The sequence below is a fragment of the Lampetra fluviatilis genome, chromosome 3 (genome assembly GCF_964198595.1).
Source record: "Lampetra fluviatilis chromosome 3, kcLamFluv1.1, whole genome shotgun sequence".
In the NCBI taxonomy this organism is placed as follows: domain Eukaryota; kingdom Metazoa; phylum Chordata; class Hyperoartia; order Petromyzontiformes; family Petromyzontidae; genus Lampetra; species Lampetra fluviatilis.
In genome coordinates, this window is record NC_136277.1 from 31,189,088 (window position 1) to 31,205,455 (window position 16,368).

Consider the following 16,368-nt stretch of genomic DNA (forward strand, 5'->3'; position numbering starts at 1 on the left):
CTGCCTCAACTTTATACGTTGGAACTTCATGATGAGACGTCACGAGACCAAGTGCAAACTCAAACTCTTGTACATCAGTTCATCACCCTGTGTGTTAAGAGAACGGCCCACAGAAGGTGATGTTACAAAACTGCCTCTGAGATGGCTTTAGGTGACCTTTTTTTGTATTCGCACATTAGGAGAGATTCCTTCCCGCGCACTGCGCTGCGGAGGAATGTTCATTGCGTGGCAGTGAAATGTCAACTTTTTAAAATTATACTTGAAACGTTGCTAAATTAAATGAAGAACCAACCTTGATATAATCGGTATTTGGCAGTCATTGGTGGCTAAACTTGAGAACCTCTTTTAATTGCACTTGGCTGAAACCCAAATTTGAATCTCGGATCTCAGCATTTGCTGGTTCGGTGATCTGTCTCCTGAGTCACCCCACCACTTCTTGATATTTACCTTTAAATTGCACTCCCAACGTATTCCTTAAGCAAGCAGAAGTGACACATTCTAAAGCCTTAAGTGATTGTGTGCCTATGGTGTTTGTCTCTCTCTGTGTGTCTGTGTTTTGTCTCGCTCTCAAATTTAGCAATCTTTGGAAGAATGTAATCAACCAGGTAGGGTGTTGACTTATGTAAGCCGATTGTTGTGTTGTATTGCATCATATTTCTAAGTTTACTAGGTTTGTTTTCTCATTCATTTGTACCTGATGATGATTGCTTGTGTTGCAATCGAAACGTTGTAAGCTATTATTTAATTTATTTTTATGTGACTTTACCGAAAGAACCAAAGAGTAATTCCTGCAGTCACGAAAGCTCCAAATCAAGTTTCATTAATTAACTTTACAATTAAATATTGACTTAAAGCTTTCGTGACTGCAGGAATTCATATTCTTTGGGTCTTTCGGTCAAGTCACGTAGATAGGTTCAAAGAAAATAACAAAAAATAACAAAAAACTACGTTTCGATCGCAACACAAGCGGTCGTCTTCAGGAAAAAGGGGGGTTAGCTTCCAAGGCAAACTGTTTATAAGGGTTTGAAACAGGCGTAGCCCGAATGTCAGCAGCCAATGAAAATGTAAGTGGTGGGCAGCCAACCCTATGGTCCTTGGTTTTCCACCAATCAAAGAGCTGCCAGGTGAAAATTTGCATCTTAAAGAGAGATTAGCAGGTTCATGGAAGATCGCAGAGCCACAACCAAGGGGTCGGCATGCGAAGTGACTGTGAAAGCGCAAGTTTGAAATGGGCGTAAAGCACAACTAACATTGGAAGGTGGTAGGATGGGAACATCATAGCCAATTATGACTTAAACTGGTTGATAACGTCCTTCCAGTGCTTTCTCAGTTTGTACCCATATTCTCGGTTTAAATTGTGTCTGTATCTATATATATGGATGGCTTCATGAATGAATATTTGTCAATAGCAAGTGGGCTTGCAAAGTACCTTCGTCTTAGAGAAATCAATTTCGTGTGAGCCCACCACATTAAAACAATGATCAGCCAAGGCCGAGGTATTGTTCCTATCGTGTTTCAGATCTGCCTTGTGTTCACGAACACGGTCCGAGACATGTCGCTTAATTTTCCCAATGTACCTACTGCCGCAGACACAGCTTAGTTTGTAGACGCCGGGGTATTTGCATGTCAGGGATCACATCCTTCACACATGGGATCAGATCACGAATTTTATGTACATGTTAAATAGAACCTGGATCTTGTGTTTGCTCATGATTTTGGAAATCTGACCCCTGCTATGTATGGCAAGGTGATGGTTTTGATTGGGTCCTCAGATGGTTCTTTCCCAACGGTTGGGGTGATAGCTTTATGGATTGTGTAGTCTGAATATCCATTCATCTTGAGAGCTTGGTGCACGTGTTCCAGTTCACTGGCTAGGTGATGACGGTCGGAAATACATCGAGCTCTAGATGAATGGATATATTCAGACTACACAATATGAACTTTACAATTGTAATGGCCATCCCACCATGTGACAATACGCAAGGGCAGTATAGATACATTTGCGACAAGTATCTGACACACCATACACAATTTAAGGGTTTATTTATGGCATTAGGCTTAATATTTATATATTGTACTACATTTCCCTGTAGCTCCTTTCTAACCCAGGTTCTCCCTGTAAAACTAGATCTATAGTCTCAAGGGGCTCCCGCCCGCTCATAAGAAAAAATGTCTGCCCATTGGTCTGTATGCTAAATATCGGGCGCTTCCGTCCATGCTGACTCAGCAGCTTTGGGAATCTGATTTCTAGATATGAAAAAGCACGACAGAGTAATGGCCAAAATTTTTCGATGTGACACAAGCCCACTCTTGTCTGCCCCGTGGTGAAAGAACCAATTGAAATAGTTCAACAATAATCTAATAAAAAAACATTGCAGTCTCGGGCACAGCGGTGGCGAAGTATTTTGCGAGCCCAACTGTGACCTCGCCGATCCAAGTTCAATTCCCGGCCACCGCTAACATCAGTGGCAAGCGATATCTGAATCGGTCCAGGGGGCGTCACCCCCACCTTCACGAACCCGCAGTGACCACCGCTAGACAAGTATGGTATGACACTCACACTGTGTTGATTATAAGGGGCGTAGAATATTTCTCCAGACCTTAGTGGACAAATGGCTGTAAAAAGTGTGTTGTGTTGGAAGCATTATAGTAATTATTATTAACACACACACACACTAATTAAAATAGAGACAGGATCAATAGAGCGGAGTTTTGTTTAACGAACCTACACGTGGTGGGTGTGTATATGAATGGATGCAGTGGCCAGGGCTAGTACAGAATGAGGGGGAGATGGAAAGCCATCTTTCACAACACAAAGTATAATGCATATTAAATTAAACCATTCACCATGTGTGAAGTCTATGTGCAGTGGCCTAGTGGTGAACGTATTGCATAATAGGCTACCAATTAAGGGATGTGGATTTAATCCCCAACATTGGCCAACGTCACGGAGAAGTGGTAATTCAATGAATGTCACGGTTTGGAGTGCAGATTTGAATCAAGAATTAGAGGTCTTTTGGCATCCTGATTATAAAAGTGTCTGAATGCAGAATAGGTTTTCTCATTTTTTCTGGCAACAAAACAGGTGCTAAGATGTTAAAACACCAAACTGAAACCTTTTACAAGGAATCATCATGTGTGCATTAACCACAATACTTGTGGTCAGAATGCAAACAAAAAAAAACACTCTGCAAGCATATGCATTTGTCTTTGAAACTGATTGGTCCACACCAGATACAGCTTTCTTTCGAGCCTGGTCTAACACTGTTTCCAACTAGTTTCAAACGGTGTCGACATCTCTGGAATTAAGGTCAAATAAAAATTCTAATGAAATACAAAAGTCATTTTGAAACCTGGTTAACGCCCAGACAAATCGCGACAAGCGGGGCCGTTCATATCATTTTGGGTCTGTCTGGCACGGCAACCCAGACAACGTTTCCACACATGGTGCTAATTTTAGGCCTAGTCACCCCCCGCCCCGCATCCCCACCCTCTACAGGGTGCTGATGTCTCTAGGACTACCCCGGTCTACGAGCAACCAGGAAAACATTCCGTGAGACAACACGGCCCTGGCGACGCGCGGGCGTCTTTACCGACCTGGGGAAGGCGTCGAAGCAGTAGGTGCGGCGCGTGTTGGGGAAGGCGACGCGCATGCCCGACATGAGCGGCGAGTGCAGCACGATGGCGGCGCACTCGTAGCGCGACGCCAGGTCCACCGTGGGCACCGTGCCGATGCTCTGCCCGTACAGGATGATGTTCTCGGGCAGCACCGCGTACCTGTCCGGGGGGGGGGAGGGGGAGGGGGGTGTGGGCACAGGATGACAAGGGGACCAGGCGGGGAGGACAGGTAAGAACGGAACAGTTAAACAGTCATTGAGTCAGAATCTTTATTTATACTGGAAGAATACGATGAGCTATAAAGCTCTTTTTCACAGATGTCCAGTAGAGGCAGGTCAGGACGTTACAACCACAATACAAAAATTACAGGAGTGCAAAGTATAGGAAAGATTTATAGATCAGCGCTGGCACTTGGGAGCCTTTAGCACTGACACCTGGGATAATACATGTATTTTGTTTCTTACACTTATCAAAACTTACGTGTAATACAAGTATTGGCCGTTGTGTGGATGTCCTTTGGACAGTCTCACCCATGCCATAGGTATGTGGAATTTCCATTACTAGCAGAGGGCTGTGAAAAGGAGATGAGGACATGCCGAACTGCACTGGAAACCACCAACTTTTGATGCTTTTTGCGATTGGGTTATGATAACTCTGTAGCCATTGACTTTGGAGTTTACGTGCATGACAAGGGCAAAAAAAATATCATTTTGTCCACTGAATCATGACAGTTCCTCAAATCATGGAAGGGCTGATTGATTACATCACTACTGAAGCCACCTGGTGGATCCTATTCTCCATAAACAAGCCTCAAGATAAACAAAGACGCCCCTCCCCAACCCATACAGCCTCAATAGACTTTTGTAAGCAAGTGTTGTTGTTGTTAGCAAGCGCCTGTGAAGGCTGGCAAAGCACAAGAGGTGGTGGGTTGCCAGCACCACGCCTGGCCGCCATCGTCTCTCTCCCGAGTGGCGATGTTTACAAATCGCACCGAGTCGCCCTCGGGGAGGCCCAGGACTGGTTCAGATGTTCGCGAGTGGGAATTGAACTCGCGTCGTCGGGTTTGCAGTGCAGCGCAGTCGGCTAACCACTGCGATAATCAACAAACACAATATAGAATTGAAGCTTTCGTGACTGCAGAAATGACTATACTCATTGGTTTATTTCGGTAAAGTCACGTATGTAGAAATAAAATAAAACATTTTAACTAAATTAAATTGTTGGCCGACTGGTTTTGCATCACATTATGTTTCTAAGGTTTGTTGAGTTCTCGTCTCCCATCAAAATTAAGATTGAACCACTTCTACGGGGAAGTTTTAAGCTTATCTTTTTTCTCTCTCTCTGGGTTTTTTGTTTTCTCTCTGCCTGTGTCCTCTCTTTGGAATTTTCACACTTAAATTCTAACTTAGCAATCTTTGAAATAGGTAATCAACCAGGCTATGCGTTAATTGTGTGTTGACCGACTCTCTGTGTTGCATTACATTACATTTAGATATTTTGCTAGGTTATTTAATTTTAGTGTGTCTCTCTCCCGTTCACCTAATTTTCAAGCTTGCGTACCGTACCACGCGTCGTCTTCGTAATTTTCAAACTTGCGTACCGTACCACACATCGTCGTACTCATTGACATGCTAGTTTTTTCTTTGCCCCCTCCCTCTCTCCGCCCCCGCCCCCTCTCTCTATTTAAGGCCTCGTCACAGAGACGATCTCTCTCTTTGTGCCGATACGTGTTTTCTCTCTGTGTATCTTTGTGATATCTGTCTGCTTATATGTCTGTCTATAGTTTTCTGGTTAGATTTTTGTTGCTATTTCTTTTATACCTGATGATGATTGCTTGTGTTGCAATCGAAACGTCGTAGTATGCTATTATTAAATTTATTATTTTATCTTTATACGTGACTTTACCGAAAGAACCAAAGAGTAATCCCATCTTCTTGTTGTATTGCCTCCGTGCAGTTCACCGTTCTCTATGTGCTATGTGCGTGATGTCCCCCCCCATGTGTTCCCTCGCTATGTGTTTTACCCCATTTCCACCTGATGATGATAGCTTGTGTTGCGTTCGAAACGTCGTGATTTATTTATAATTTTTATTTTCATATTTTTTACATACGTGACTTTACCAAAAAAAAACAATGAGCATAGTAAACACAAACACCTTGAGCAAATAAACAATGCAACATAATATTGATGCACGTGGCAATAAGGACCGTGATGAAGCACAAAGACATTTATAATGGGAGGGTGAAACCTTCCCCAGTTTTTAGAGACGTCTCTGGGGTTAGTTTAAAATGTTGGTAAGGAAAGAAAAAGGGGGGGGGGGGGGGGAAACCCGAGGAAACTTCCAAATAATTTTTTTTAAAGAGATAACTTGCACTTTCCCCATCGTTTTATAATGTCCGGTGTGTTTTTTTCCATAAAACACTGCGAGCGGCAGCCTTCAACAATGGTTTTGAGTGAGACACGGTGCCACGGTTTCCCAGGGTCACGCGTATATTTGTATATTTCATCAAATACGTCCCTCCGAGCCCACGAGAGACACGTTTTTTTCTGTGCCCCCTCACTTTAAAACGCGACCCCCCCCCCCTTGTCCTCAGAGGACCCTGGCGCACGAGAAGCATTCGATTCTTTTTCTTGCTGACTTTTAGAATATATATATTTTTACTAGGCGAGGCCCAACTGAGATATTTTCTATAAAGTCGTCTGGAAACAGCCGTTTCACTCAGGCAAGGACGGGATACCGAACGGGCTCAGACTTGAGGTCTGCGGATGGAGCATTTAGACGGAGAGAAATGCATTTACGCCCTCTGCCAGCGGAGCGCGGCATCTGCGTCGAGAGGCGAGCGGTGAATCGGCTTCCGTGAGAACGGGCGCAGAGGTCAGGCACGTGGCCAACGGCGCTGACCTGTGTGTGATGGCATCGTGCCAAGCTAATGGGTTTTGTCGACTTTGGGTGGGTCATAACGCTAAGAGACCGTAAATAAAGTCTATCGATTGAAAGAAATAACATTTAAAAAAGGTTACGCGTGTACGGGTGTGAGAGAGCAAGAGAGACAATCAACAGCAAAGAGCTTGATCTCGTCAAGCCTCAGACACTAAGCCGGCTTGAGCCTGCGTATTCTGTTCATATATATGATCTGTGACTATCCAGTACAGTGCATGAGTGTCTACACTAAGGGTGTAAATATGCATCGATTTGTGGGTTAGTAAACTCTTAAGCTCAATATAACATGCATGAAATTGTGTGCATGAGAATCAAATTTTTTGTTGTTTCGAATATTGTTGTATGTATGTAACGCATTCACACATGACCCCTGAAGCCACTAGTGGCTGCTACAGTTACCACAAAGCAACAAAATAAGAATTCATTCTGGAATAAATCGACTCTCCGGAGGGGTCAATCATTACACGACTGGATGATATTTCTTTGATAATTTTCAGCCCTTTATCAATCCATCACCACGTTTCCCCGCGTGGCTACGGATCAAACCAAGGTTGCCATGTACATAGCACAGTGGACTAACCGCTGTGCCACCGCTCCCCTCCCACGCCAATACACCGGTGCACATTGTTCGACACTCAACGTTCATAGCTGCATCAATGGGGACGACAAATGGGAACTTCCTTGTCGTTGAAGACGAGGGCAATGACCCGCTGTTGGCAACAAGTTTACAATATTTTTGTCAACAGTGGCCACCAAATAAAATAAGCTGAGACCCTGTGAAGAAAAACAACGGCATGATGGCAGATTGACGCCATCTATTATCCCCGAGTGTTGGGCGATTATCCGATTAGTGATTATCCGATTAAATTACTTTCAGAAAAATTGCCCAACCGCTTGTTTGTGCTAAGGTCCTCTCAGACGAGTGCTCGTTACGTTTTGTGGATGTCACCGCACGTACCGTGTCATTTTAAAGATATCGATACAATAAGAGTCATTGCGAATTATCAATGAGGAAGCGGAGGATAACTAACTTTACCACTGTAATCATTAACACTGCCTTATTGCTTAAAAAGTATAAAGTGACATTTTGGAGAAAAGTGATTCACCACAGCAGTAACTGGGTGAGAAACATATTACAAACAACGTTTCTACCTACGTGACAGGCCTTATTCTAATGATGAGAACCCAAACGACGAAATCCGTCCATATGTTCCCCATCTGAAAAAATGCTCATGGGCAACGTATCTCTGAAAGGCCGACAGGCTGAAACAAGACGACAATAATTTTATTTTAATGTGGAGATACAGTATGGCGGTCTATTCCGCATTCTATTACACAAAAAGTGCAGCGCTCAAAAATATTCATTAAACGTAGGTTATTTTTTTTACAAGGCGGCGTGTGTGGAGGAAGACCGGTCGCGCATTTTCAGTCCGCTTATAAACGATCACCAATGGCGTCCCTAAAGTCTCATTCGAACATGGATTCAAACCACAAGGTCCGCCAGCAGCTTCCGTCAAGTTTTAAACTTCGCAGATTAACAATATAATTTGAATAAGAAAAAACAGAGTATAAAATAGACCTCAAGAGTGGCTAATTATTTACATATTTACAATGGCTGCGTGTGGGGGGCAGTCGGGGGGGGCAGAGCGAATTCGTAGGAGGGGGGGGGAGCACAGTCTCTAAGGAGGGGTGGTGGGGGGGGTGACGTTTTAACCCACAAGATATCATGAACATTTCCCCAAGTATACAAAAAAATGAATCGAGGAAGCACTCGCACACGACTTACGAGACGGCCTGACTAGTGACAGCAGGGCAGAGTTCCAACGATCCCGTTACAATGTCTTTAAAGTGCATTATCCTCTATCAATGCGTTTCCTGGGTAACGTGGCTCCTTTAGTGCAGTGGCATCAGTGCGCTCCTTTAACAAATAATGGGGGTCCTCATTTATAATTCACGCAGGACGCTCGGCGGTCTGTAATAACAGACTCTTCTCCCAACGAAACATTTTCGCACACTCCGGGGATGAATCTGTGCGCGGCCCCAATTTGGAGCGGGGCGAAACGGCCGCTGATTTTTTCTGTTATTCGACGTTCACGCACGACGCTTTTCGTTACGAGAGAGAAAAGAAAAGACAGAACCCTCAGCGAAACACGTTTAAGGGGAGTGAGATGCCTTCGTGAAATGGAACAGCCAATGGCAAAATGCAACTGCCACGTAAATCAGTGTGCTATAAATTACCACCTCAAAAGGTCAGAAACACAGACTTGTCCGAACACGAATTTAAAACCGCGGGTGGCTCACTCGTCGTGCCACATCGGAGCTCGCCTCAATGGTGTGGACTACAAAGTGTTAATTACGGTACCATTTGGTAGCTACAATCACCTCTGCCTGACCCCATTTTGTCAAGTAATTAAATAGGGAATGAATTTCACGGGAGTGCAAGGTGGAACAATTCACCCCTTCCTGCGATTTGATAAGCTTTCGCAATTCATGAACGCGATTCAATTCAAGAATTGATTCGTATTTAACACTGGTGAATTGCCGCACCTCCAGTGGCTGTAGAGGTGACATCAACATATGATGTACAACATACATGAATCGAACAGCTATTCTTACGCACAGGATTTGATGCATGCATTGCGACCTCAAGAATCAATTAATTGTTTACCCTCGACTGAGGACCACTCAGATTGCCCATATAGCTTTGTGTCTGGACCATAATGGAGTACTTATTACTGCTACCAAGTGAACAAGATGGCCTAATATTTTGCAGCACTATGTAGAAACTAAATAGATTTACACAACACCAAAATCGTACTGCAAGTCTTGCCATCTCTTACCCTAAAAATAGCTGGCGAGGGGCTGTCTGCTTGGCCCCAACCGAAGCATCGTTCCGCCCGTACCGCACACATAGTACAAGCAGGAGCGTGCACGCGGAGGCACATTTTACCTTCATAAGGCAACGCGCTGAAATCATTATTCAATTTGTGGTGAACAAAGATGCAAAGCACATGTGTGGCAGCAGCGGCTACACCCACTGCATGTGACTGCGTGCTCAACACCAAACACACGCATGCGCCCATCGGGTCAAAAAGAGAGAGAGAGAATGGAGGAGTTGGGGTAATGGGAGCTTTGTTGAAAGGACATTTAAATGTGACCAAGTTCTTCACTCGACTGGAACGGCCGGACAACTCGAGGAGGAGTTGCTCGAGATGCCCAGCTGGCGCAGTGCGTCGATGACATCACTAAGTTTGAAGAAACGAGTTGGCGTAGAGCCCCGACAGCACTCGGTGTTCTACTTGTACGATTTACCCTACGGGATTTTTAAAAAAAAACCTGCCCGCCCCGTGAATGAGCTATGCCCAGCCACCACTTGCATGTCCGATTAGCACGGTTGGCTACGTAGGGTGTGAAGAAAGTTCTACATACGTACGTACACTATCAGTCTGCGGGGTGGCCCGCAAACTGCGCGATGAAGCCGGATACCCAGTTAAATTTCTGACCATGTGATGAGTGATGTCCGAATTGATCCTGGGCCCCCGAGCCTTCACCGACATGCATTGATCCAAAGTGGTGATGTACGGTTAATGAACTCCCCATTGACTGACGTGGAAAAGGGAAGGCTTTCATCCAGCAGTGGATTGGCAAAGGATTTTAAAATATGTTTAATGTTCAACCATTGTGAACTTTCACTATAACACAACACGTGAATTTACGGTGCATCGGGATTTGTTTTTTGTATCCTGAAAGTGCTATCAGTGTCACGCCATGCCCATTCGGAGCTCTCTGAGCAGTTTATCACCCCAAGTTAGAGAACGGCACACAAAAGGAGATATCACAGACCTAGTTTAGAGATCTCGGAGTAACCTCTGACCTGCACTTGAGGCGTTGCACTTTCCCACACGCCCAGCTGTAGAGATATTCATTGCATTGCAGTCAAACTGCATTTTTTTTTTAAATCTCAGTCGGACTTTTGTCCAAATTAAGTAAATAACTAATTTTATAGGATGTACTTTTTTGCATAGACATTAGTTACAAATATATTAGTAATTATCAGTGAATCCATCAACTTGCTACACTTAAAAACTGTGTTTGATCGCGGTAGACTGAAACGCAAAATAATAACCCAGCATCTCAGTGGTAAGAACTCGGTGCTCTCTGACCCACGAATTAACTAGCAAATCTCAATTAGGGTTAATAAAAAAAACTCAATTGTTCATATAGATGTTTTTTTGTCAGGCTGCAATGCACAATCATCTTAGGATTATGTAATGCTGGACCATTATCTTGAGATTACGGTCGTGCTGCACCATCACTTTGAGCTATTTGCACAAAGAAACCGCCACTCCTCCAAGCCAGGGAGAATAGTGACTTACGTAACTCGACTTTGCAGTTCTTCCCTGGTCATTCATTATTCAAGTCAGGCCTACAGGAGTGAACGAACCCAATTCCGGCAGTAACCTATCACAGCTGCGGCCATCCATTCAGCAACACTCCTCCAGATTATGATTGGTAGTCTGAAATCTGTTCCGTAACACGAGTTTCAGAAAATTACAAACATATTGAGAATACATTCAAGAGTCTCTATAAACATTACATCCAGCTTAGGTTGCCCATGGCCTAATAGGGATAAGACAAATGAATATTGTTCGTCAAGTTATAAAACAATGTCCCCCCCGCCCACCAGTGAAATACTCTTGCATTACAAACTTAAACAGCACAGACAGACTCCAGTGGTTACCTGTGGTCCAGAGATTTCAAGGAAAGGGTTGGTAGATCACAGAGGTCTGTGAAACTCCCCAAACCACTAATCTTTGAGAATGGCAGTATATAACAGTATAGAGAGTTAGTTTGTGAACCTATACTTGTAGAATATTGAGTGACTCCCTTGAACATATGGGCTTTCTCTCCAGGCAGCCCGTTTTTCTCTAATGAAAAATAAATACATACTTTCAAAAATAAATCAGCCCAACAATCAATTGGACAACAATCCTTAAAAATAATCTTAAGACTTCAGTGAGGTTGTCCTGGACAAAAAATTGGTGTAATTTTATTTGTGAACAGCGAGGAGCATCACAGGAGGCTCCAATTAAACCAAAAACTATTTTCCTGCCAGAAAATCCAATACATTCGGAAAATTTCAAAACACTCCAGTTGTATTTCGATTTAAAGCTTTCGTGACTGCAGGGATTCATCTTCTTGGTTCTTTCGGTAAAGTCACGTAGAATGGAAACAATAAAAATAATAAAATAAAACATAATAAAATTATTCTCACGACGTTTCGGCCACAACGTCTTCACCTGATGACGGCTGCTTGCGTTGTGGCCGAAACGTCGTGAGAATTATTTTATTATGTTTTATTTTATTATTTTTATTGTTTCCATTCTACGTGACTTTACCGAAAGAACCAAGAAGAACACTCCAGTTGTGTTTTCAAAAACACGTTTGGCAGCAAAAAAGAAACACCGACGCAGCCTCAAGGAATCACCGATCCTTGTCAATGATGAACGGGGTCATGATCCTGTATTGATGCAGAGAAACCTGGAGATCGAGTCAACTTACTTGTCTTGGGCACATCTCTCTCGCACAATCCATTACGCATATCAATGTCGTTAAAAATTCCAGCACTTGGCTTACAGGTCTTGCACAAATGGCCGATGTAATAGGTAGTAAATCAGGAGTGTGCACACCTAGATGTATGCATATTGTAACTTGGCAATAAAATGCCTAATAAAATGCTCAAATGTTGACAGTCCCTGGGCAAGTAGCTGAGAACAGTCTATCCATAGGACAATCACGGTTGTCGTGCCACTGGATTTAAACGCGTAACTTTGACTGCGAGTCGAACACTGCCACACCAGCACTGGCAAGAAAAACTAACAGTAGCAACAGTAACCAAGAAGCATGTCATGATTCACAATTTGATGACCTGTCACAGCTCCTGGTCATGATTCGATTCAGGAATGTATTTATTGAGTGACGTTTTTATGTATTTTCTGTCTTGAATATTCTATCCATTATCTTAAAGGTAACATTAGCAGATCATTTGCATCAATTGCTAGTCTTTCTCGTCGTCACAATTCAATGCATGTATTGTGAGCCCAAGACTTGCTATTATTTATTTGATCTGTATTAAATGCAATGATTAATTCCCCAGCGATTCAACTGTCGCGATTCGGGATGGCACTTTCATTGAAGAATGGATTATATTATAATAAAATTCTTACCAAATTGTATGCATTCTCAATGTTTTGGCTCCATTTGCATGTCTTGGTTCACTGTATTATCCTAACGTATATAGCGCTTTGTCAATACACTGCTCGAATAAGGCATCCCTCTACCGTGTCAATCATAAGAGTTGTTGAATGATACTTCACAAGATTGGTCAAAGGAGAAGAAGGGGGGGGGGGGCAGGACCGATTTAGATATGACTCGCCACTGATGTTGGCAAGGCCAGAACTCAAAAGTCATGGGACACAGGTTCAAAGTAGTGTGCCAACTACTGCACCACCGTTCCCTATTAGCCCGAAATGTAAGACCAACAACAAACTCTTGCACGCACGAATCGACGCGCGTATCGTCGTTGAAAGCACGAACAAACCAACTGTCACCGGCGAAACCAATGCATTACGCGGCTGCGGGTTGACGAAATACGGACACCACCACTACGACGACGAGGAAAACAACGGCGCACCTGTTGCGCAGCACGTGCCAGGCCGCCTCGATGTCGGCGTACAGGTTCTTCTCGGAAGGTTTCCCCGAGCTGCCCCCGTAGCCCGAGTAGTCATAGGAGAAGACGTTGCAGCCGAGGCGCGTGCCCAGCCCCAGGTAGAAGCTGCTCATCTGGCCCAGGTCGACGGCGTTACCATGAGAGAAGAGCAGCGTGAACGGCGCGTCCGGCGCGCAGCGCACGAACATGCACGCCAGCCGACTGCCCCTGCTTGTCCTGCGGGGGGATCGGGGCCCAAGGGGGTTGGGAAGGGTCGTACGTTAAAGACTCGTCCGTGGCGCGGGGAGAAGAGCATGCGAGGAGGGAGACGAGGGGAAATGGGGGGGGGGAAGGAAAAAGGTGGGAGATGTGGGGAAGAGACAGAAGAGAAACACAGCCCTGGAAGTAGGATACACAAACTGGAGAAAGGAGGGTGACATCCCTATTATCAGAATTTACCTATACTGTATAAGTTTTTGCAAATAACATATTTTCTCATGTGACTCCAGGGAAAATAAACTTAATTAGTCGCAGCTGGTAAAATAAGGCACTGATTGAGAATGTGTTATTAATAATAGAGATGCGTGTGCTTCCAGCAGCATTTAGCGTTGCAAGTGCCAAGATTAAACTTACATTGCAGTAATTTGCCACTACACACTCTCTAAATGTAAGAAAAAATGAACGTAACTAATCGTGGCTAATTGATGTCTATTTAAAGTGACATTTTTGGTGTGGATAATTTGAATTGGCATGAATTTCAGCGGAGGAATAAAACCTCCCAAATAATCCACTAAACAATAATTAAATTAACAAACACGTCTACAACGAGGGTATTAAGCCGACATGAAAGCATAATATTGCACTTGTAATGCAAATCACATGCTCCGCTGTAAGCTGCAAACTTGGTTTTTTTACCACATTTGCGAAGCGTAATTTGACGACGGACATGTGCTACATAATTGTCTAATTGCAATCATATACATTTTTAGTTTTTTTATGCCAACTCCAACCCCTCCCCCCACCCCCTCCACCTCATTCCCTCAAGAAGCAATCTGGTAATTATCCGAGCATAGGACAAGCTATGAAATGCAATCTACCACAAAGCATCTACTTACATGCAGGGTACTTGTGGCAGCATAACGAGCCCACGTGAATATCCAACCCCCCCACCCCAAGTAATTTGTATCGAGAAAATAATCAGGTACATTATCAATCACTTATTACTGGGGCAGAAATTAATCAAACATATAGATTGTTTTTTTCATTAATTTCATTGAAACACACAGCAGAGCTGTTAAGAGTAAAAAAAAGTCAGCCAGTTTCCAATTGCCATATATGCATACACACACAAACGAGTGCCCTGCCATATAACACGGCTATTGATTTTGCTGGATGCACAACAGCAGATTTAATGGTTTCAGAAAAAACGGAAATAATAGGCGCTCAAGAGGCTCCGAGGACATCTGCATTACACGGTGGAACACAACAGCCGATACTCGCTGCCTGAAAAATAACGCCAGACATCGTGACCAGGTAAAAACTGACCCCAGACAATCGCGCAGTCAAGGGTACCAAAATAAGACATGCTGGCTGGCTCGTATACTCTACAGGGAGTGTTCTCTGCGAGGCCACTTTTGCGAGGTTGTGGTTCACTTCCGTGCCACCGTCAAATTTGCAAATGCCTCCTGTGGGCTGGGCAGCCTAAATGAACACGCCCTGGCCTCGTTCATACGAGCCTGGCAAATTCCTCCCAACAATGAAGGAGCTCAGCCTCCCTGCCACCGCTGTAAAGTGCTCTGCAGCTAAATGAGGTTAAAGATTGCAAGAATCCGGACAAACCCTGTTGATTTAATGAGCTTTAACGCATTGCTCTTAGAAGCAATGGATTTAATGTAGCGGAGGACCCACTCGCTTAAGAGATATTCGTCTTAGTGACCTGTCGTGAGGTTATACGTTAAAATTATTTACGTTAAGGCACTGACTGGGATACTCCCATCAAATAAATTAGTTTTTTTCATTACAATTAAGCAATTAGTTAGTTTGAAATTCTTTATCCTTGCTTTTTTTGTACAGCTCCCCAAGTATCCATTATGTTCATTGGCCACATCCTGAGTACGTCTTTCAAAATTCTATTGCGGATGCCTTTTCATGTGTCACTTCCCACCATTCATATGCAAGACAAAGATCGCCCTTGTGTAGCCCTAACAGACTGTTTGGGCAAGTGCTGTTCGCGAGCACCTATGAAGGCTGGCACGGCACACGAGGGGGTGGGTGGCCAGCACCACGCCCGGCCGCCTTTGTCTCCCTCGTGGCGATGTTTATCATTCACATACCATTCACACGCACACACGAGGCCCCAGAGGCCAAATCCTGCTACCCCACTAATCAAACACCTCCTCTCCCTTCAAGCACATTATTGCTTTTGTCGCCATTCCACACAGTTGCCTACATAAACACGCAAAGATACACAGCACAGGCACCATTATAAACAGCTGAAAAAAAACCAAATCAGCAAATACGTCCACTGACCGACTGTTATGTTTAACTATTGCTTGCATTGTTACACAATGGTTGTTTTGATTAACATGTTTTAATTGCCACCCCCTAGAGTCACATCACAAATATCCCCTGGGCGAGTGTTACTACAAGGAGGATATCCTTTTAGCGACGACTTCTATTTGGTATAAATTGTAGGGAGCGGTCAGTGCTAAGTGACGAGACTTCCAAAAAAGGCGACGTGCTTCGTTAAAGTGCTCGCACAAGGTGTGACGACTGCTCGCGGTCCTCGTCAGCACGATTTTGACCCCGTTGTGTCACAAGGGCAACTGCTGTGCGTCATCTAAAAGGCACAATCGGTGGGAACGGAGAACACAGGGCTGGGACCCTCTTTATGAACATGTAAATGTACGTCACTTTGGGGTGGATCCCTCCCTGGTTTCAGTTCTATTATTTATGAAGGCAATCACGATCATCACAACCACCACAGGGCAGCAAAAGGGAAACTACAACTCACTAGGGGATAGGTCAAGTGGAGTTATGGAAATATTTAAGTCACGTGTTAGCATGGGTTACGGTTAGTGATCAAGTGTCTGGTGAATGG

General features: G+C 44.0%; 1 protein-coding gene across 1 annotated transcript in view; it reads right to left on the reverse strand.

Annotated features, from left to right (window-relative positions):
• The window catches only part of LOC144931002 (alpha/beta hydrolase domain-containing protein 17B-like), a 33,548-nt gene that overhangs the window by 14,359 nt on the left and 2,821 nt on the right, over positions 1-16,368 (reverse strand). The window contains exons 2-3 of the mRNA XM_078854860.1: positions 13,254-13,505; positions 3,598-3,777 (exon numbers count right to left, since the gene is read on the reverse strand). Of these exons, the coding sequence (XP_078710986.1) occupies positions 3,598-3,777; positions 13,254-13,505 (432 nt within the window). The remainder of the gene's footprint in view (positions 1-3,597; positions 3,778-13,253; positions 13,506-16,368) is intronic.